The 22,389-nt window shown below is 34.5% G+C and overlaps 1 protein-coding gene across 8 annotated transcripts in view; it reads right to left on the bottom strand.

Annotated features, from left to right (window-relative positions):
* The window catches only part of WDR17 (WD repeat domain 17), a 120,062-nt gene that overhangs the window by 40,619 nt on the left and 57,054 nt on the right, over positions 1 to 22,389 (bottom strand). For all 8 annotated transcript variants that reach the window (XM_032298696.1, XM_032298695.1, XM_032298693.1 and 5 more), the window contains 7 exons: positions 22,145 to 22,375; positions 16,943 to 17,194; positions 13,172 to 13,294; positions 10,592 to 10,776; positions 7,351 to 7,519; positions 4,761 to 4,852; positions 1,592 to 1,674 (listed from right to left, as the gene is read on the bottom strand). In XM_032298696.1, coding sequence (XP_032154587.1) covers positions 1,592 to 1,674; positions 4,761 to 4,852; positions 7,351 to 7,519; positions 10,592 to 10,776; positions 13,172 to 13,294; positions 16,943 to 17,194; positions 22,145 to 22,375 — 1,135 coding nt within the window. The remainder of the gene's footprint in view (positions 1 to 1,591; positions 1,675 to 4,760; positions 4,853 to 7,350; positions 7,520 to 10,591; positions 10,777 to 13,171; positions 13,295 to 16,942; positions 17,195 to 22,144; positions 22,376 to 22,389) is intronic.

Raw genomic sequence — 22,389 nt, 5'->3', positions numbered from 1 at the left:
AAAAAGTAGCCAGGCATGGTGGTGCACACCTGTGGTCCCAGCTACTCAGGAGGCTGAGGCAGGAGAATCACTGAACCCAGGAGGTGGAGGTTGCAGTGAGCTGGGATTGCCTCACTTCACTCCAGCCTGAGCAATGGAAAAACAACAAAAAAACCTATTTTCTTATGGAATTTTTTAGTTGAGGAAAATATAGTCCAATACATTTTAAAACATAGTGATATAACATACACATTAGATTTTAAATTCAAAATGAGGTAATTAAAAATTTATAGTGTTTAAAACAACTATTTATAAAGTTGGTATTATATGCCATTACACCAAGGCTAAGACATTAAGTTATAACTTCACTGTATATTCTCAGTAATGTAACTAAAATTCAGAGATATCCCCCACCCTCTGCCATCAGAAAAGGATTCTATATAATTCAATTGCAAAAATAAAAGCTCTATTATAGTACCCTATTATTACCACAATGCAAAAGCTATTGATTCCATTACAAAAAGTGTGGACTAATTAACATATTATGAAGTTTTAGAAGTGTTTGGAAAAGACTGTCTTAAATGTTATTAGGCCCACCAAAACTTTTGAGGTTAATGGGGAGTGGTGGTGACTTGTGCTTACAGATGTTTAGTCACTGAATGTGGTATTTGTCAATTAAATAATGTCCTGAAATACATGGTAAAACAAATTTTGTATCAATCAAAAAAAAAACTCAGGCACTTTTGTATTTGGGTATCTATTAATTAGCACATAGTTCCTTTCAAGGAAAAAAATCACTAATATTGCTGTTTCTGAAAATTTTAACTTCTTGGTAAGGAACTTTGCTTTCCATAACTACTGTCTTTTCTACTGAAATTAAAAAGTGAGGATGAGAAGGCTGGAGTGGGCTTATCAAAACCTAACAACTTCTGTATTCTCAAGAACTGTCAGTGTCGATACCACCCATCCACCTATCAAAGATGACCATACCCATAGCTACAGGGGTGGAGCATCTGAAGTTTTTTAAACCAAGGCAATTTTTCCTTACATATTTTTACTTGGAAGCTTACTTATTTCTGGGACTTAATGGAATTAAGAAAGCACATACTTCTAAAATATAGGGTCAGTGAAGTTATTTCCTAACAAAAGGCATTTCCCACATGTGTGACCTTATGTCTCTTTGCAAAGGCTTTTTATCCCTTTATAAATAATAGCATCTACAAAACTGTAAACAAGTTTCTACAGCACTTTATATCTGTTAAGTCATCTGTGAAACTGAAATACGACTCCCCAAACAATGTGATGATAATTATTAAGACTCTGTAAAAAGTCCTTAAAGTTTCTTTGAGGCAAAGAAAGAGTTTTTTCATAATAATTCAAGTAGTATTTTCATTTAGAAAGCAACGAATGGCTCATTAAAAAGATTTAAATACCCTTGCCTTGTTATTTATTAATGATACACCACAGCAATATAGTATGTGCCTATATGGGCTCAAAAACAATGCTTCTGATAGTTGGTAGAGCTGTACAAATGCAATCTCATTGATACACAATTGGAATGATCAAATGTGTGCTTTATAAACAGTGTAATTTCATATCACATAGGACTTACCAGAAACCATCATTGCTGCAGGTTGCTATTCTTTTAGAATCTTTATGACTCCAGGCAATGCAGAATATTCCGTTTGTTCCATGCTTCAAAAAATGTAAAATACCTATCAATAAGAAATAATTCACCCCTTTTTTCTCTTATTTATTTACTTCTTCTAATTATTACTTTTCTATTAGGAATGTGCTTTCGATAATACTAACAGAGACATTACTGTTAATAGCAGAAACCTGAATATATACTTTCAGAATGTCTAAAGCTGTCACAATTTAAAAGTACTTTAAGATATTAATCCATTGTTTTAAGACGTAAATCAGGTGGCTCCATTTCTTTCTGTTGGATACCAGGTAAAGAGTCAAAATATCCTTAAGTTACCTGTAGAATTAAATTCTGCTTTTCTGAGAAATGCTGAGTGTATGATAAATTATACTGTTTGCTAAGAACAGTGGCAAGGAAAACCGAGCCAGCACCCTCCTCCCCCCACACCAAGCAGACAACTGCTCAAGATGTTCTAAAGTAGCAAAATAATATATGTATACCATACACCAGTTAAAAACAATTCTTTAAGCATGGGATATGTGACCCTGCCCCTGTGGCTCCCTCGTGGAGAATACTTCCTAATTTGTCCTTGATCAGTTGTAAGCAGGCACCAGCTGTCTGCCTAGTTTATCTTTGGTCTAGGAGAAAATACAGAACACCTGTTAATAATAATCACCTGTTCAGAGGGAATAACTACGTGGGTCAGAGTCTGTTCCAGGCTCTAGGCCTGGAATGCTGTTGGCCCCTGAGGCTCTCAGCTCAGAAGGCTGTTGGCCCCTGGATAGTTCCACTTCACTGTTCTATCTGGGTATCTGCTTCTTAATTCCCTCAGCGCCACCTGCGTGGGGGTCTAGACGGCCGAGCTGGTCTTGGTATTGCTTAATGCCTTCTCCCGTTAATACAAGTATGGTGATGAAAACAGTTATCTATCTGCTTCCAAACACAGTGCTACTTCAACCACAGTATAAGAAATGTTGCAAGCAGGTATTATTGGTTGTTTCTCTAAGTTTCAAAGTTTTATTTTTATTAAAAAATCAGGACAGAGTTAACGTTATCCCTATAATCAATCACTTTATATTTGCTTCATCCTCTGCCTTCTAGGAGTGAGAAAGGGCCAGGGTATATAGTTGGAGTTATAATTATTTTTAAAACTGCAAGGAATCTATTACACATGAGAGTCATTCATCAACTGTGTGATAGGTGAATAAAAATTGTAATCAACACATTTCTAAATTTTAAGTAAAAACATTTCTACTTTATATGGTACTTAAACTGTGGCTTCCATTAAGGGGAAACTACAGTGACTGTTTATCTTACATCTTAAAGTTGCTGTGTAAATACAGTTTTAATTTCTTAAATTTCCGGTTTGCTGGTTTTACCTGTTTGGAGATCAGAGGGTAGGTTTATGCAGGCAGATTTAAAAATGGGATTAGTCCCTTCATTCAGTTTATGGGGTAGAGGCTTTCTGTCAGCTTCATTTATCCCCATGAAAATTGCATTTATGGCTATCTACTGTCCTGTAATTCTTTTTGTGGAACACATGTGGCTTAGTTAACTAAGGCTTGCATTGTTAATTTTCCCTTAATTATGACAAGGGATTTCAGCATTTCTGATAGTGGTCTTAACTATGCTAGTAAATGTTGGGAAAGACATAAAGAAATATAAGACATGTCCTTGATACTAAAATGCTGGGTTTCTAGAATCAGACTGGAAGTGTGTAAGTGCTAGTGGGCAGATACGTGAGATTCCAAGCTGCCAAGATGCCATAAGAGGAAATCAACAGATCTAATAAGTAAAGATATACAATTTTTGAATCTAGGCCACATGTTTCATTTTTAGGCTTATCACTTCTTATAATCCACTATTTATTACGGGATAAATTGTTGTTTTGGTGATGGAAGGGAAGGCAGGTTGGGGCATTGCTAAACTGAAAGGGTATCATGTTGTATATAGAGAAAGGGAAGGAAGTAACTTTTATAATTCCTTGTCAAAGTTCCTTTTTTTTTCTTTTTTTTTTTTAGATGGAGTCTCACTCTGTTGCCCAGGCTGAAGTGCAGTTGTGTGATCTCTACTCACCACAACCTCCGCCTCCCAGGTTCAAGCAATTCTCCTGCCTCAGCCTCCCTAGTAGCTGGGACTATGGGTGTGCACCACCACACCTGGCTAATTTTTGTACTTTTATTGGAGACAGGGCTTCACTATGTTGGCCAGGCTGGTCTTGAACTTCTGGCCTTATGATCCGCTCACCTAGGCCTCCTAAAGTGCTGGGATTATAAGCGTGAGCCACTGTGCCCAGCCAAAGTTTCCTTTTTTGAGTGCAAAATTCCTTACAGTGGTTTGTAAAGCTTTCCTAAAACCCTACATTTGCTACACTACTGCAAGTAGTGGTAGAGCAAGACTACTAAGGAGCATCTTAAAAGGGATAATATTCTTTGGTGTAAATGTTTTACAAACTGAAAACATATAGGCAATTTTCTAGGAAATTATATATTTAATAACAATAGTAATCATCTAAAATAAATGAAATCTCAAGACAGTGACAATCTTAGATCACTTCCCTCAATTTATACCTAATATTTTGTAATCAGATCATACATATTTTTAAAATATTAATGGAACTCAGTGAAATACAGGATGACAATATAACTCCAAGCCAAAGGAGAAATAAAATCTGATGCTACAAATATAAGAGAGCAGGTTTTAAGGTTTTCATGGAATAATAGAATTTGAAAACTGGAAGAAAATCTAAGAAACTATATAAACCACCTTCATCACTTTTTAGATGAAGAAACAGGTTCAGACCAATAAAATGATTGTCCTTATACCAAAAGCTAATTAATAACAGAATTAGGACTATAATTTGGGACTTGGTCTAAGTTTACTCTTCTTCCTATTATTTAGTATTTGCCTAGATTTTGTGGAGGATGATTCAAAAATTCCTTTGACTCTCTAATGCAACTTTAGGTAACTCAGCTACAATTTTCAGAATTCATTTTAGTATGTGAATATCCTCTAGGATTTTCTTCTAATTGACAGAACACACATACCACCTGATGGTTAACTTTTATTATATTAAGAAATAAAAATATTTATAAAATATTTATATTATTCAGTAGAAATAAATACATCTTACCTCATTGAATCGTTGTATAATTTTGCCTTTTTGAACATTCCAAATAAAAGCACCATTTCGGGAAGTTCCCCCAGCAATACAATTTAAACCACCTTAGGAAACAATTTGTTAGACATTATACTAAATGTTTGCCACATAAGTAATTCTTTTCAAAAATATAATTTGTGAAAATGTAAGAATTGAGATTTGTAAACCAGTTCTTTAATTTTTTATAATGGAAATTATTAAATGTATGAAAATATAGATAAAATAATAAAATTAATGTATCCATTATACGGCTTCAATGATTATCAAAATATAGCCAATCTTGTTTTGTCTATAGCATCTGCTGAATTTCTTTGGAGCAAATCTCTGAAATCATATTATTTCATCCATAAATACTTCAGTATGCATAATTATCATGAAGATTAACAATAATTCCTCAATATTATTATATATTCAGTCAGTATTCACATTTCCATGATTAGCAGTATTTTAATGGTTATGAAAGTATTTCTATAAACAGATCACATGAAAAATATAGTTTCTCTATAAAAAACATAATAAATGCTTTCTGGTTTTAAGAAATAAAAAATGTCTGTGAAAATAAAACTACTGCTAAATGAGTAAATGGTCAAGGAGTTAAATAAGTGCCCTTTGCAAGACAGTGAAAGAAGTAGTTTCCTCCATCAGGAGAAAAGAGCAGCTGTCATCTGCTTTCTAGGAAGAAAAATACAGAGAAACTACTTTCTGATTATTATACACACTAAAAAATGTTCTCATCATATTTCTAACATTTTTATTCTTCTCCCCTTTTGGGGTTCTTAAATTATTGGGGATATGTTTCCAAATTTATTTGCACTTTTTTTTTCTTTTCATTTGATGTCTATGCTAGATACAGAGGAAACTATGTAATCACCTATATCCTACTCTATTTCCATCCTTGTCAACCCTGATTTGTCTTTTAAATATCATCCCCACTTACCTCAATGTCATGATTCACGAGTACTCACATAACACAAAATGACAGAATTTCCATTTTCTAACATTTTTACTTTCTTGATGCACATTCTCAATGTAGAGAGTGAGCACGTGCTATAAGATTAGACCTTCTGTGTTATGATTTGAAACAATAGTTTTTTTTTTTTTTTTTTTTTTTTGAGACGGAGTTTCGCTCTTGTTACCCAGGCTGGAGTGCAATGGCGCAATCTTGGCTCACCGCAACCTCCGCCTCCTGGGTTCAGGCAATTCTCCTGCCTCAGCCTCCTGAGTAGCTGGGATTACAGGCACGCGCCACCATGCCCAGCTAATTTTTTGTAGTTTTAGTAGAGACGGGGTTTCACCATGTTGACCAGGATGGTCTCGATCTCTTGACCTCGTGATCCACCCGCCTCGGCCTCCCAAAGTGCAGGGATTACAGGTGTGAGCCACCGCGCCCGGCCAACAATAGTTTTTATAGTCGCAATTTTTATTTATGCTTTATGTTTCAGATGAATATTTTTGTAGGATAAAGAGTATTCAACTAATAAGAGCTCTAGTGCAAGGTGACCGCACTGGCTGGTCCAATTCCTATATTGCTAGCCAAGGTAACCTCCTGTGGGGGTGCATACTGCAATAATCAAGAGAAAGGCTCAGGTATGTTCTGCTTAAAGGACAAACACTGACATTAAGAGTTGTAAGTAAAATCTTTTTCTCTTCACTGTAGGATATGAAGAATACAAAAAACAGTGGTCCTTAACCTTTTTTCTATCATGATACTCTTTGAAAATCTGAGTACTATGATACTCTGTGACAGGTATAGACATATACACACATACATTAAAAATTATTGATAAAATTCCAAGAGATTTTCATACTCTCTGATGAAATATAAAAGCCTTGGGGGCCCATATATTCAAAATTAAGAATCTCTGTGTAGAAAGAAATAATTTTAAAAATAAGGATGAGCTATATCCTCATAACTAATTCAGTGGTTACTGAATTAATATATTACTATTAGGCCAAATAAGTAAACCATTACATGTACTTTATAAAATAAAAAATTCATTTGGGTTTACAAAATTATGTGTTATAGGGAAATAATGTTTTGGGAGAAAATGTCAGAGGTTTCATAGGATATCTCTCTTTTATATGTACAGCAAGGTATAAGATGGCATCCAAGATCAAAGATAAGATGTTATTATAGCATAAAAATTCTTCAATATTTCAAAGGTGGAATTAATATAGAACTATACAGTTACAAGTGAACTGTAATCATAAACATGATTTACATTAAAATTTTCCAGAAAACTTCTGTCATGTAAATTGTATTATACTGTTAAAGGCATAGCTATAGAAATACAACTGATATTAGATAGGTAAAGATAATCCTGGTTTACTGTGTTTTTTCTATATGGCTTGTTACATAGAGGCAACCAGAAATCAAAGTGCCTCTGCAGAGAGACTATTCTTAAACTTCACAAAAAGAGAATCGATGAACATGTTCATACTAATTTGCTCTACATTCATTTAGAACAAGATGACATCAAGAGGAAGAAAGTAACTCAAATTAAAAATAAAACTTTAAAAAGCCATTTAATTGCATTCCCAATTTCAATAAAATATCTCTTACCTGGAGCCCATGAAAGGGAATAAATAACACCTTCATTACCCGGGGATGTGTACACTGCCGTTAAGGTGTTTATATCCCAGACTTTTATTGTGCCATCAAATGAAGCTGTTGCTAAAAGATTAGGATCATCAGGTTTGAATTTGCAGTCAAAGATAGTTTCCACATGTCCCTAGGAATGTGGCATAAAAAAGTCATAATTATTGAGAAAAATTTACATTATTAATAGATGAACCGCAATGTATACTCAAATTGACAAATGCACTATGGCTTTCCAAATATTAATGCAAAAATACATAGGTAAGTAAAAAACGAAAATTGGAATTATTCCAGTGATTGAATGTTCTCTGTGTCATTATTGTATTATTTTGTACAGACCTAGGTTTTAGTCAACCATGGTTCCTCAAATCAGCAACTAAACTCAGAGATGTTCAGAAGTCTCATTTTTCAATTTCAATTCAGTGCAAAAGATACTTTCTATTTTTATTAAACATACAGGATACTATGCTAGAAATCTATAAAGCAATTAGCTCTTAATAGTTACCATATGTCATCTGGGAGTATAATAGACCAAGATGAAACTAAAACTAAAAGTCATTTAATGCAAATATTCCTTTGCTATGCTAATGACATATTCCAAATGCACCTCATAATTTTGGCAGGAACAGAAGAATCAGGAGTGACCTCAATTTTTAGTGAACCTTGTTCCAAAATTTTCTTTCAAGTGTATTCTTTGGAACCTGAATACTTGTTCCCATTACACAATGATTTGGATCCCAAACACCCACAAGACTATAAAGCGGCATATGCAGATATATGTAAACATATACCCTTAAAATAGGACTTAACTACTGGGAGCCTTTGGGAAAATCCATTAAGAGTCCAACCTAAACAGCCAGAAATACAACTGTTCAAAATACTGACGAATGGGAATTGGAATTTCCACTTTAAGCTAAGGAAATGAACATCTGGGATCTAGAGACATATTCGAAGTTCAAAGACAGAGTTTTCTAGTCCTCAACTAATAGAATAAAGGTAGAGAAGGAAGTCCTTAAAACTCTGGGTACTTCCATTAATACCAGAAATCACAACGCTTAGAAAACTGCAAAAGTGCTATAAAGTTTCTCCTTTAGCAAGAAGGAAAAATGTTGTTAGAGGCACTGGTTCACCTGGCTGGAGCTGTTCCAGGTGGTCATTTCCAGTGTTAGGACATAATCAAGGCAGGAGATTATAGGCAGTTTTAAATGTTATTTCACTGCTGTGCCTTCAAATTTTATTTTTTGAAACCTAAAAATTCACATAGCAAGAATGAAATTATAAATTTTTCTTCTGTGTTTTTTTTCTTACCAAGAGGAAGGTGAGGATGAAAAGGAAAATTTTGTGGCATTTTTCTTAATTTTAACAAAGCAAACATTCATGTGAAAGTATACTTTTTAGAATGTTTATTAAGACTTTTTAATTATATAAGATTTTTTAAAATATTAAGATTTTCCTTATTATATGTAATATGAAATCTTGGAGATGCTTTATACATATAGCAATTCAGAGTTGTTTCTTCTAATAATACTTTTAGAAATTTTAAATTTGGGTCTGTATTAAAATCATAGAAACTGTAAGGAAAACATGACTGCTTCCTTCTGACTGGCAGACATTATAAAGTGAGAAACGCAACTGAAATAATTTACAATAAGTAGCTTTTAGTATTTAGCATTCAGCATTTGTTAGAATTATAAAGTAACAGATTTTAAATAAAACATACTTTAATATGAAGTTTAATAGAACATTTATTGAATTTAGATTGAATGACTTCTCTTCTATTTCATAACTTTTTATAGATTTAAGTGTATTCTTACATTTCTCTCCCTTCCCTTTCATAAATTTTTTGAAAATAAATGATAACTTGAAGTATAGAAAAAGTTTACCACACTAGGAAAGAGTTTATATAAAAAGAAAGTTAAAGTGAAAAGAAAATTAAATCATCCTCTAATGAATATCTACAAAAGGAAAATATAAAAATGACTAAGCTACAGATTGTTTTTCTTTTTTTTTTTTTTTGAGAAAGAGTTTCGCTCTTGTTACCCAGGCTGGAGTGCAATGGCACGATCTTGGCTCACCGCAACCTCCGCCTCCTGGGTTCAGGCAATTCTCCTGCCTCAGCCTCCTGAGTAGCTGGGATTACAGGCACGTGCCACCATGCCCAGCTAATTTTTTGTATTTTTAGTAGAGACGGGGTTTCACCATGTTGACCAGGATGGTTTCTATCTCTTGACCTCGTGATCCACCCACCTCGGCCTCCCAAAGTGCTGGGATTACAGGCGTGAGCCACCACGCCCAGCCGCTACAGATTGTTTTTAAAATATTTTTGCTATAAATCAATTTTTCATTTCAGGACAAAATTAAATGAGCAGTCTTGAAAAGATAAAATATTACTATTTCTCTCCCTTCTTTTTAAAGGACAATTATAGCTCTAGATTCTTTTTCTAAGATCAAAGGAAAATAATTAACATTTAAAAGTTTCTTCCATGTCTAGATTAGTCTAATTCAAACCAGTGGAAAAAGACAGGGGCATTTTTAGAAACTCTAAAATAGAGAAAATTAAAGAGGATGGTTTTTTGACAAATAGTAATTACAACACAATACATATTATTACATGTCTTTGTTCATTCATTCAACAAAATTTAATAGTCTTGCTATGTGGCAGATGCTATATTAGGTAGTGGGGATACATCACAGAACAAAACCAGACAAAAATGTGGGATCTCAGGGAGATTGCATTCTATCTGAAATAGGGGCTTAATTATCATAAAAACAGAATTCATAGAATCATATAAATATTATAATGATTCAACAATAGAAAGAAATCTTAGAAAACATAATCCAACCTCAATCAATTAACAAATGGAAATGATAAGGCTTTGAATAACTGGCAGAGATCAACTTGTCCCTTCTCTTGAAAGGATATTCTATTCTCAACCTTCCAAAATATACTACAGCTATGTAATTTTCCATTGTACATAAAATGTAAGTAGACATTAAGATTTTAAAAATACAGTGCTTAAAATCCATTTTAATAGTTTTTATTATCATTCTATGCATTTTCTAAAATGTTTCAACCAGATACAATAAATTTATAATATATTATTACTCACAAAAATTATTTTCAATAATATTAAGACACAGGTAAAAGTAAAGATAATGGGTTTACACAAAAAAAGTGTTATGTGTAATAAGACTGCATACATACCAAGTCTCTAAGAAAGTCCCACTTCTTAGCTCCCATATCGTAAAGTCCAACTCCACCATCCAAGAAACAACACACTGCATGACCAGGAGGAAGAGAAAATGCTTGATTCTGTGTCAAAGTTGGGGGTGGAACTGCTTCACTTGTTGAGGATGTATAATGATTTTTGGCTGGAGATTGAACTGAAACTAAAATATAAGAAAAAAAAATTTCCATTGGAATAAAACCACAAAGCTTAATTTAGAAAGATTCTTCATTAAAAAAAATTCAGAATCTGTACCAGTAAACCCTTTAGGCAATGATCATATTTTCTATAAGCATTTCTTTGGCATTGCCAAAAAATATGGTAATATAAGCACAAAGTTGGATATTAGTTTAAAGTAGAGATGGAATAAATAGATGAAAATTAGTATGTTGAGGAATCACAATCTGTTGTAAATATGTGGTTTCTTATCATCTGATAAATTTAAGCACAGCGTGATTATTTCTGAATGATAAACTTCCTTCAAAATACTGACGTAATAGCTTATTCCCTCCTTCTTCACACACAAACATATAGGCATATATTTTTTTCTTTTAAAACAACCCTCTGCCAATAATTTCCAAGGCAATGAAAATAATTATTTTGAGATTATGCATAATTCATTTTAATTTAGCACAAATTAAGAATCACAACACTGACCTGCATTGGTATCTCAATTTTCTTTCTTCTTCCCAGGGTGTTCTTTGTTTGTTTGTTTTTGTTTTTTTTACTGTTCTAAAACTTTGATTTCACCTACTTTCAATTACATAAAAGTCACCATGTTTATTTTTATATATTATTTATCCTGTATTTATTTTGTCTTCTCTCAAACAGCTTTTCTTTAAAATGTGAATGCAATATTTTCTTGCAAACATAATTCAAAATAATGATACTACAGTAAATTATGAGACCAATCTACTATTAATTATACACTGGAATATGGAAAATATTTCTCAGCATTTTTTAAATTAAAATACAGTATAATTTTTCTTATTTATCATGGATACTACTCATTTCTCAGAATCTGAGAATTACGGAAAGTCCAAACTAGAATGAACTACAAATAACAAAACAGGCATTTGGTAGCAATGAATTTGGTTCATTGAAATTTTGTTGATCTTTTGTTTACAATTAATATAATCCATCATTGGTTTTTCTAACACTTTAATTGACATTATACATGGATTAGAAAACTTTTATGCACCAATCTATTTGAAAATCATGCTGTTCGGAATTCAGTGAGTATGTTTACTTTTTAAAAATTTCATTTTCACAACTGTTCTTCTTCCATACTTTCTGTTATATTAAAAAAATTGAAGGAAATACCTAGATGTCAAACAAGAGGTAATCTGAAAGGCACTGCTCAAAAATGACAAGACTGGTATGTTATTCTTTATATTTTCTGATTTTGTCTAATGAATATGGGCTACTTTTGTAATAAAAAGAAAATTACAGAAGAAAAGAATCTGGCATTTCAGATATTCCATGACATGGCAGTTCAAAGCCTCTGAACAAATAAAGTAACTAAAAATGACAAAAAAATTGCAGGATACCTAAACAATAAGCCAGCAGCCAGCATGTTACTTCTCTAGTTCTAATATTTCTATACACTCTGGTTTCCGGGCTCTAGACTGATTAGGGATATCACAATTTTGTAGAAGGGATATAGGTTCAAATACAGAGATTTTCTACTACTTGCCATTGCCTACCAATTAGACACCAAAATAACATTACTTTGAATAGCCATTGCTAATTACTTAGTATATTATAAAGGTGGTCAGCAATGAGTAAGAAGGAAACAATCACTCCAGATTTTTCACTGAATTCCCTACCCCATGTTTTTTATGATACATTATACAAAATGGAAACACTACCAAATATGTAGAGTAATCATGATGGATGTTACTGGAAGTCTATTTCCTTCCCCTTCTATTTGAGAAAAATTCTAATTCTAAACCTTCCCCAAATTTCCAGATTTTTTCCGTTCATGAATTAAGTGTATTTTTTTCTTAATTACAGAGGCAATGAATGATGCAGAAAATATACACAGAAATGAAGAAGACACAGAAGATCTGTAATACTAACTACTAATCCAGTGATGACCAGTATTCAAACAAGTAATATATATTCTAGATCCTATAATTTGAATATTTAGGTTGTTTTAACTTTGTTATAAACTGTACAGATTTTAAATGAGCCATGTTTAAAACATAAATTCTCCCAGTTCAGATAATCCTCTTTAATCCTATCACTCTTAATATTTCTAACTTATTTTCATCAATATCATTGATTCATCTTTTTCATGTAGATAATCTGAAATTATCTAAATATTCTTATTTAATAGCATTCTACAAATGTAACTTGGCTCTACATATTTTCAGTTTAGTAATAGTAGATCTTATGTAGCTTTGATGGTTCCTTCTGCATATATATTATCAAAGCCTATTTTTAAAAATTGCTTTTCAGTAGCATGTAGTATTGGATATAATGCTATATCATTTTATTTAATAGAAAATACAATATTTTTTAAAAATTAAAATTTTTATAATATTTTTACTTACATTTTTTTCTTGGAGGCGAATTAAGCACATGTAAACAGTGAAATCCTGTTTTCTTTAATTTAAGATTATCAATAGGTGTTGTTCTTGAAACATTCCAAATGCGTAAAACACCCACTTGAGAATCTAGTCAGATTAGGGACAAAGCGTATTATAACAAATTTTGTATGGAACTAAAATGCCTAGACATAAAAGTAATAAAACTTTAACAGGATATATTTTTAGAACTAATTATTGACATCCTTTGAATAACAATACTGCACAGTAATACAACCAAACAGCTGAAATACTATTTAACCTTTTAATTTTTGGTATGTTTAACTGTTTTTTTTTTTGCTCCAAAACCTTTTATAGGGCTAGAAACTGCCTGTCTTGGCACCTTCCTCCTATAAAGACCATTACAATAACTCAACCGCAAAAAAAGGACCCTATTGACACGCTTGTTCTAGGAAATGGCCAGCCATCTCTAACTTTAAATAATTAATCCTTCCAGCTTTGAAATGTTTATAAACTGCTCCACTGTCCACTTTCAGTCATTAAGGACTGTCAAATATACCTGAAGGCCAACTAGATAGTCTCCTTTCTTCCAAAATTCCCACCTTAATTACTGCTTTGGAGAATAGTCTGGCAGTTCCCCAAATGATTAAACATAGAATTACCATATGACTCAGCAATTCTACTCCTTGACATACACTCAACAGAATTATAAGCAAAAGTCCACACCAAAGCTTGTACATTCATGCTCATAGCAGCATTATCTATAATAGCAAAAAAAGGTGGAAACAATATATATGTCTATCAACAGATGAATGGATAAACAAAACCTGCCATATCCATATAACGACATATTATTCAGCCATAAAAAGGAATGAAGTACTGATACATGCTACAACATGGTTGAACCTTGAAAACTTTAAGTGAAAGAAGCCAGAAACAAAAGGCCACAGATTGAATGGTTCCATTTATATGAAATGTCCAGAAAAGGCAAGTCCACAGAGATAAAAAGTAATTACCAGCTTATGTTTGCACATGTGTGTATCATGGACTGTGGGGAGGGAGTATTGGAGAGTAACTGCTGATGAGAACAGGGTTTGCTGGGGGAATAATGACATGATTTTTAATTTTACAGTGGTAATAACTGTACAGCTTTATGAATATACTAGAAACCACTGAACTGCATGCTTTAAAAATGGTGAATTTTATATGTGAAGGATATTTCAGTAATAGCAATAACAGACATTAAAAAGTTCCATGCCTATTGGGCTGGGCATGATGGCTCACATCTGTAATCCCAGCACTTTAGGAAGCTGAGGCAGGTGGACCACTTGAGGTTAGGGTTTGAGAACAGCCTTGTCAACATGTTGAAACTCTTGTCTCTACTAAAAATAGAAAAATTAGCCACGTGTGATGACATGTGTCTGAAATCCCAGCTATTTGGGGGGCTGAAGCAGGAGAATCACTTGAACCTGGAAGGTGGAGGTTGCAGTGAGCCAAGATTGCACCAGTTCACTGCAGTCTGCGTGACAGAGTAAGATACTGTCTCAAAAAATTTTAAAAAAAACCATGCCTATTATTAATTACATCCTGAAAAGTTAAAGGCAATTAAGATACACAAATTAAGATTCCATCTACTTTCATGTACAGTAGCCCCTTGTTATTTATGGGAGATTGGTTCTAGTACCTTCCATGGATAACAAAATCCATCAATGCTCAAGTCTCTAACATAAAGTGGCATAATATTTGCATATATTATACTTTAAATCATTTCCAAATTACTTATTATATTAGTCTGTTCTCACACTGCTATAAAGAAACACCTGTGACTGTGTAATGTATAAAGAAAAGAGGTTTAACTGACTCTCAGTTCTGCATGGCTGGGGAGGCCTCAGGAAACTTACAATCATGGTGGAAGGCAAAGGAGAAGCAGGCACCTTCTTCACAGGGTAGTGGAATGGAGTGAGTGCAAGCATTAGAAATGCCAGACACTTATAAAACCATCAGATCTCGTGAGACTCACTCATTATCACGAGAACAGCATGGGGGAAACTGTGGCCCCCATGATCCAATTAGCTCCACCTGGGTCCACCGTTGACAGTTGAGGATTACGGCAATTACAATTCAAGATGAGATTTTGGGTGGAGATACAGTCGAGCCATATCACTTATAACTAAAACAATGCCTACACATCACATTATTTACGTGGATTCAACATGGTACTTGTCACACCGAAAAGTCAAGTTGTGCTTCTGGAAATTTTGTGGAATTTTTTTGTGGAATTTTTTTTCCCCTAACATTTTCATTCACAGCAGTTGCTTCAATCCGGAGTGGCGTCAGTGTTAAGTATTAAAGAAGTAAAGAATTTATTTTCAAATTTTGAGAGGATAAAGAAACTTTGTCTATCATTTTACACTAAGCAAATATGGGAAGTATTTATATGGCAGCTGAAAATATTCTCTCTTCAGTGGTCTCCTTCTCTGAACACAATTAAATGGTAAAAGTAGAGAGTCATTTAATCTCTAGTTACTATTCCTAAATTCCCTCATCTTCCTGTCACCTGTCACTACTTATCTTGACTAATTCTCTCATGAGTAGGAAACCATGAAGGAGTATCCTTTTAGCTCATGGACAGTGAGTGCTATAGTTTGAATGCCTCCTACAAAATTCATGTGTTAGAAACTTAATCCCCAATGTAACATAGTTAGGAGATGGCATCTAATCAGAGGCAATCAGGTCATTTGGGCTTTACTCTTATGAATGGATTAATATAGGCAGTGTAGGAGTGGGTTTTTGCTTTTTTTTTTTTTTTTTTTTTTTTTTTAGAGTTTTTTTCTTGTTACCCAGGCTGGAATGAATGGCGTGATCTCGGCTCACCGCAACCTTCGCCTCCTGGGTTCAAGCGATTCTCCTGCCTCAGCCTCAGAAGTAGCTGAGATTACAGATGCCCGCCACCATACCCAGCTAGTTTTGTATTTTTAGTAGAGACGGGGTTTCTCCATGTTGGTCAGGCTGGTCTTGAACTCCCAACCTCAGGTGATTTGACTGCCTCGGCCTCCCAAAGTGCTGGGACTACAGGTGTGAGCCACCATGCATGGCCAGGAATGGGTTATTTATTGTGAGTGTGGCTTTGTTACAAAAGCGAGCTAGGTCCCCTCTTGCTTTCATGCTCTTGCCGTCTCTTGGTTTCAGCAGCACAAAGTTCCTCTTTAGATGCCTGTGCCATGCTCTTGGGCATCCCAGCCTCCTTATATACGCCTTAAACTAATCTAAACTAGTTTATAGTTTAGATTACTATAAACTGTAAACTTTTTATGGTTTATAGATTACTCAGCTTGTAGCATTCTGTTATAGCAGAATATTCTGTGGTATTCTGTTATAGCAACACAAAGTGGACTAAGACAGTGAAGCTAATAAAGCTCCCATCAGCTAATTTGTTTTCCTGGTCAGTACCTTCACTGTCATCCTACTGTGCCTGAAATTGAACTGTCTTTGTCTTTTACACACACACAGACATGCTCACGTGTGTGCACATATATACTATATTCCAAGATATTTCCAGAAACCTGGAAGAGTGGGCCTTAATTTTCATTTCATTTTATTTACCATTAATGACATACAATAAAAATAAAAGTGCACTAATCATTTGCTATAATAAATGATAATAATTGGGCTATTAATACATTTTACACAAACGCAACCTATAAAGGACAATTTCCTAAATTCAGTGAAAGGATATATACACATATTTAAAACCCTAGGGGAAGGAGATTAGCTTACCTCCAGTTACAAACATCCCAGGAGCACTGGGAACCCAGGCTAAGCACTGTACAGAAGCTGCAGCACTGGGAAGATTAAATGTTGTTATGCAAGAAAGTGATTCGGAATCTACCAGGCGAATTCCGTAATGCAAATTAACCACTAGAAGATAATCAGTAGATAGTGGGTCCCATTCCAAAGCCGTAACTGGATCCTCTTCATCTGTCCCTTCAAGAGATTCAGGTCTCAAAACATGCTTCTGATTTTTATGACCTATTAAAATATAGAGATAGTTATTTCCAAAAAACTTGCAAAAAAATTAAAAAATCAATAATTTAGAACATGCTAACTTTTTCCTTGTACAATAACTATCTCTGAGGGTATTGAAAAGATAGATGCGGCATTTCTATGCAGAAGGCATAACTGACATGTGAATGCAGAATAATTTATACTAATGATGAAAGTCAGATGCAATGCTCTGCTTTGACAATTTCCAGTGCCTCGGATGTTTCTCCCATTTGTTACTGGAAAGCGGTAAGAAAATATACAGATCAATAATATACTCAGGTCTCGTCAACAATTACACATTTCACCGGGTCACAGCGGCACAGAAATATGGAAAATGCTTATTGAAATGAAAAATATCATATAGTGATTTAAAAGGATAAATGTTAGAGCTGCTGACTGCCTGGGTCCAATCCTACTTCTACTTCTTAGTAGCTTTGCTGTCTCAGACAAGATACTTAATCTCCCTGGGCCTCCGTTTTGTGATTTTTTTTTTTAAATAATGGAGAATATAAAAATGCTTACCTCACCAAGTTTTAAAAACTATTAAATGAATTTGATTAAAATGTTTAGAATAGTGGTATACATTATAAACAGCACATTAATATTTACTGTTACTGCTTTCTCATTCATCTTATCATTTCCCATCTACCAGTACAAACAGGGAAGCCAGAAAGATATGGAGTTAAAACAAGTCTAATTAAACGACGCAAAGGATCATCAAACAAACTTCTTGTTCTTTGTAATTTATGTACACAACTGCAAATAGGGGGAAAAAACTCCACTGAGTAACTCCTCTCATTCTCAAGAGAGGCAGTGCAGCAACTAGTTAAATAGACTATAGCTTTACCAGAAAGTACCAATTAGTCCTAAGTATCATAAAGGAAGTGTTTCTTTTTTAAAAAGCACAATTGAAAGATGACACAACTCTTGCTGCAATCCCATGTCATTTAAAATGATTTAAAATTACAGAATTGAGACCAGAAATAAATGTATCCTGCGTGCTTTTGAAAGGGAGACTATAATATTGTGAAATACATGTTTAGTTTTCATCCCTATTTCTGGTATTACAACTCCTCAAATCCTTGGACTCTCTGCAGTGTCTTTTTGTGTGATAGTGAGTAGACCAGGAAGCTGGTGGCCACTAGGTGGCTTCACAACGGGACTGGTCACTGGAAAGACCAAGGCTTGATGAGAGAGTTGGGACCTTCAGCCTCATCCCCCAATGTCCAGAGAGGGAAGAGGGACGGAAGGTTAGGCTGATTGACGAGGGCCAACATTTTAATCAATATGCCTATGTAATAAGGCTTCTATAAAAACCCTAAAGAAACAGAATTTGGGAGTTTCCAGAGAGCCGAGCATATGGAAGCTCCTGGGGGGCAGCATGATTGGAGACAGCATGGAAGCCCCATGTCCTTTCCCATATGCCTTGCCCTATTCATCTTTTCATTTGTATCCTTTGTAATATCCTTTATAATGTAAGAAAGTGTTTCCCCGAGTTCTGTGAGCCACAGGAGCAAACCATTCAAACCCAATGAGGGGGCCATCCATGGGAACCTTGATTATAGCCAGCCATTCAGAAGCACAGGCAAAGGCTAACAACTGGCATCGGAAGAGGAGACACTCATGGGGACAGATTCCTCAATGTGTGTGATCTGACTCTGTCTCCAGGTAGATAGTGTCGGGATTTAACTGGAGGACACCCAGCCAGAGTCGGCTGTAGAGGTGGCCATTTGCTTAATGTACGGAGAAAACCTCTCACACATCTAGTGTCATAAGTGTGCTATGGGAGTGCAGTAGCAGAAACTGAGTCTGTTTTTTCCACTAAGTAACAGTTATATAGAGACGGTGTCATCGACAACGTTCCTACAATGAAACATGGCATATTTTATTAAGGTTATGGAGTAACACCAAAATCAGTTCAATCTAAACATGTTTATAATAAAGATTTTTCAAAAGATTCTCTGATGAACTTGGCCTAGGAATACAATTTGAGATAACTAAAGCAGTTTCCACTTTTTTGCCCTGGAGTCCTCTGTTCATATAAGAATATTTACAAGAAAATCCAGTAAATCATACAGGATAATATGGTGCTTTTCAGGCTGAAAAGAAGAAGACGGCTTAAAGCCTAGCTGGCTCATTTATGAAGTCTTCATATCCTCAGTACCCACACTTAAGTATACAAACACACAGAGCACAGTTTAAAAATTACTGATTTAAAATGATGAACTACATTATTGTGCCCAATTCTCCATGAACATTTATTTTTTATTCTGAGAAGGACTAGACAACAGAGATCTTGAGGTCATAGGTTCCTGCAAGAACCTGGAGGTAGAAATCCTATGTTGTAACATCGGAATGGAACTATCTGTGGTGCCAGTAAGTCATTAAGAAGATAAGGTTAACAACTCAGAAACAGTAAGAAGCCTAGCTATACTGGTATTAATGCTAACAGTTTCCAACTCACAATTCAGAATGTAGTGTTAGAATTAAAAGGTAATGTTTCCTTCATGATCCATTAGCTCATGTATATCCAAAAGGAAAATACCTAGCAGGATTATACCTTTCATAATGTTTGTGCATATTAATTGCTAAATAAATCCTACAGAAAAAATGGGGTTATCAAGTCTGTATTGGGTTGTTATGGGTTGAACTGTGCTCCCTCAAAAAAGGTGTTAAATTCCTCACCCCTAGTATCTGCAAATGTGATCTTATTTGGAATTAGGGCTGTTGCAGATGATCAAGTTAAGACGAGGTCCTTAGGGTACAGCCTACTCCAATATGACTACGTCTTTATAAAAAGGGAAAATTTTGTCACAGAGACATGCAGCACACAGCAGGGAAGCCATGTGCCATGAGAAGATTGCAGTTATATTGCCACAAGCCAGGGACAGGAAGCCAGGAGAGAAAAAGCCCCTTCCTTAGTGCATTCAGGGGGAACATGGCCCTCTTTACACCTTATTTTATACTTCTGGCCTCAAGAATTGTAAGATAATAAAATTAATATTGTTCTAAGCTATCCTGTTTGTGATACTTTTCTTACATCAGCTATAGTAAACCAATATATGGGTTGAACAGAAAAATAACACTTGCTGACTTGTGTATAGATGGGCAAGTCACTTGGTTTAACAACTGGAAGATTGGGTTATTGAAACACAATGGTCTCTTCTGGAAGGCACATAGCTCAGACTGTTCAAATATTAATCATTCTATCCTCTAAATCTAAGATAGAGAAAACAAAGGAAACCTTTTTTTCCTCTTCGGTTCTATGTCAAAATAAAGCATACAATGTCTCAATGTTTTCTATTTTAGATACATAATACAAAGTCTCAATGTCCTACGGCTTGAAACTTTCAAAGATGCCTAATAATAATAAGTCAAGAAAAAAGACAACCTTAGTCAGTGATAAAGGAGAGGGTAAAAATGGCAAATCATAAAACATAAAAATATCTAGAGTGCAGTTTAGAACAAAATAAAAGCACTCTCCTCATATCTTCTTCAGATCTAGCTTGAAAAGTGTCAGAATCCTGATGAAATCTCTGAGTGCAGGCCAGGGAAGATGTGGAGGAACATCACTAATGAGATCTGGTTACATAATCCAGAGAGGTAAGAGGAGGAATCACACAGCATACATATTTATCATAGATTACATTCCAGAAACTAAGGAAGACAGCCAGAGATAAAGGTTACAGAGAAAGAAGTGGTATTCACCAAATCAAAACAAAGAAAGCTGTGAATTATATTGCTTAACTATGAGCCTTAATGACCAACTATAAAACAGAATCTGCTTCCAATGCAGAGGATGGAACAGATGAAGTAGGAGTGCAGGTGCTTGGTACAACAAATCCAGAAAAAGCACCAGCCATTGATCCCTCCTCATACTAACCTTCGACAAATCGATGAGGCTGTCCCCAAGTTAACCTGGTACAACCAGACAGAACAATAGAGGACATGTACAAAGAACTGAGAGAGAAGCTGGAGAAGAAGTATATGAACATTTATTTTCTTCTTTCTTTAAAAGTAAATAATAGATCCTGTTTAAACTATATTTAGAATATAATGGCCTCAATGTATTAATGTTTTTACACAATCCTTTTTAACTTTAGAAACATTACTTCCTGAAGAACGATTTCTTTAAATTTTCATAATGTCATGTGTTCAATTTCAATATCTTTTTTCTATCAATTTCAGATAAATTAAATGCAATTTGTTTTGTGAAAGTAATTATCCTGTTCCCGAGAAAGCACTTTCATTCATCCATCTAGCCAGCCAGAAGTCATATATATCAACAGAGATACCAGATGGCTAAAAGCATGTTTCCCAAATGTTAAAAATACTTATTTTTGAGGGGAAAGCAAGCAATTCAGGTAATTTTTAATTTTTAATCAGACTTTTGTAAGTGAACATAATCTAATTTCTCAGGCCCTTTCATTCAGCCAAATTATTTAACTAATAGGGGCTTGAAGGGTTATCATTTTTCTTTTATGTCAGTTTCAAAGCCTTTGCCAAGGAGCCGTGGCATTAGAATGGTATTTTTAAAAGCAGGTGGGAAAACATTTAGGATTAGTATTAATAAACCATCATACACTCCTGCTGTATGTCCTTGTTCATTCAGGTTGTTTTTTAGTAAATGTACAGAAATAAAGAATTGACTTTAAAATACAAATATGGGATAAATGACTAATTTAGATTAATTCCAAGTAAAATCTGCACAGCTATGTTGAATGTATTATAATATATATACATCTTACTTCAAATGAATATTTAGACTCAGTACAATACTGGATGACATTTTCACAATAATAATATCAAAAGTAAAATTTCATCACTTTTGGCTTATTTACAATGGGGGCCAGTCACTGGAAAGAGCAAGTAAGTACAAAATTATATATAAGAAAAATGTACTTTTTAAAGACACTGTGCTAATTAAATTCTCACCTGGCTGAAAAATTGACAGACTTCCATCAATATGACCAAACACAACTTTCCCCTTTTTGTGTGTATGCCATCTGAATATACAGATGTCAGACAAGAAGCTATGAGCTTCTTTGTGTACGGTCACTCCACTCTCTGGTCCTGAGATGGTCCAAATGAACAGTGGGCCTCTGTGGGAAACAAATGCCACCACATTGTCTGCATTCCAGCTCCAGTTCAGAGAGGCAGGGATCCCTGGAATAAATTAT

This window comes from Sapajus apella, unplaced genomic scaffold (assembly GCF_009761245.1).
Source record: "Sapajus apella isolate SASKATOON/1434 unplaced genomic scaffold, GSC_monkey_1.0 scaffold39, whole genome shotgun sequence".
NCBI lineage: Eukaryota > Metazoa > Chordata > Mammalia > Primates > Cebidae > Sapajus > Sapajus apella.
Note: the sequence above shows the minus strand (reverse complement) of the source record. Positions and strands in the feature narration are given on the sequence as shown.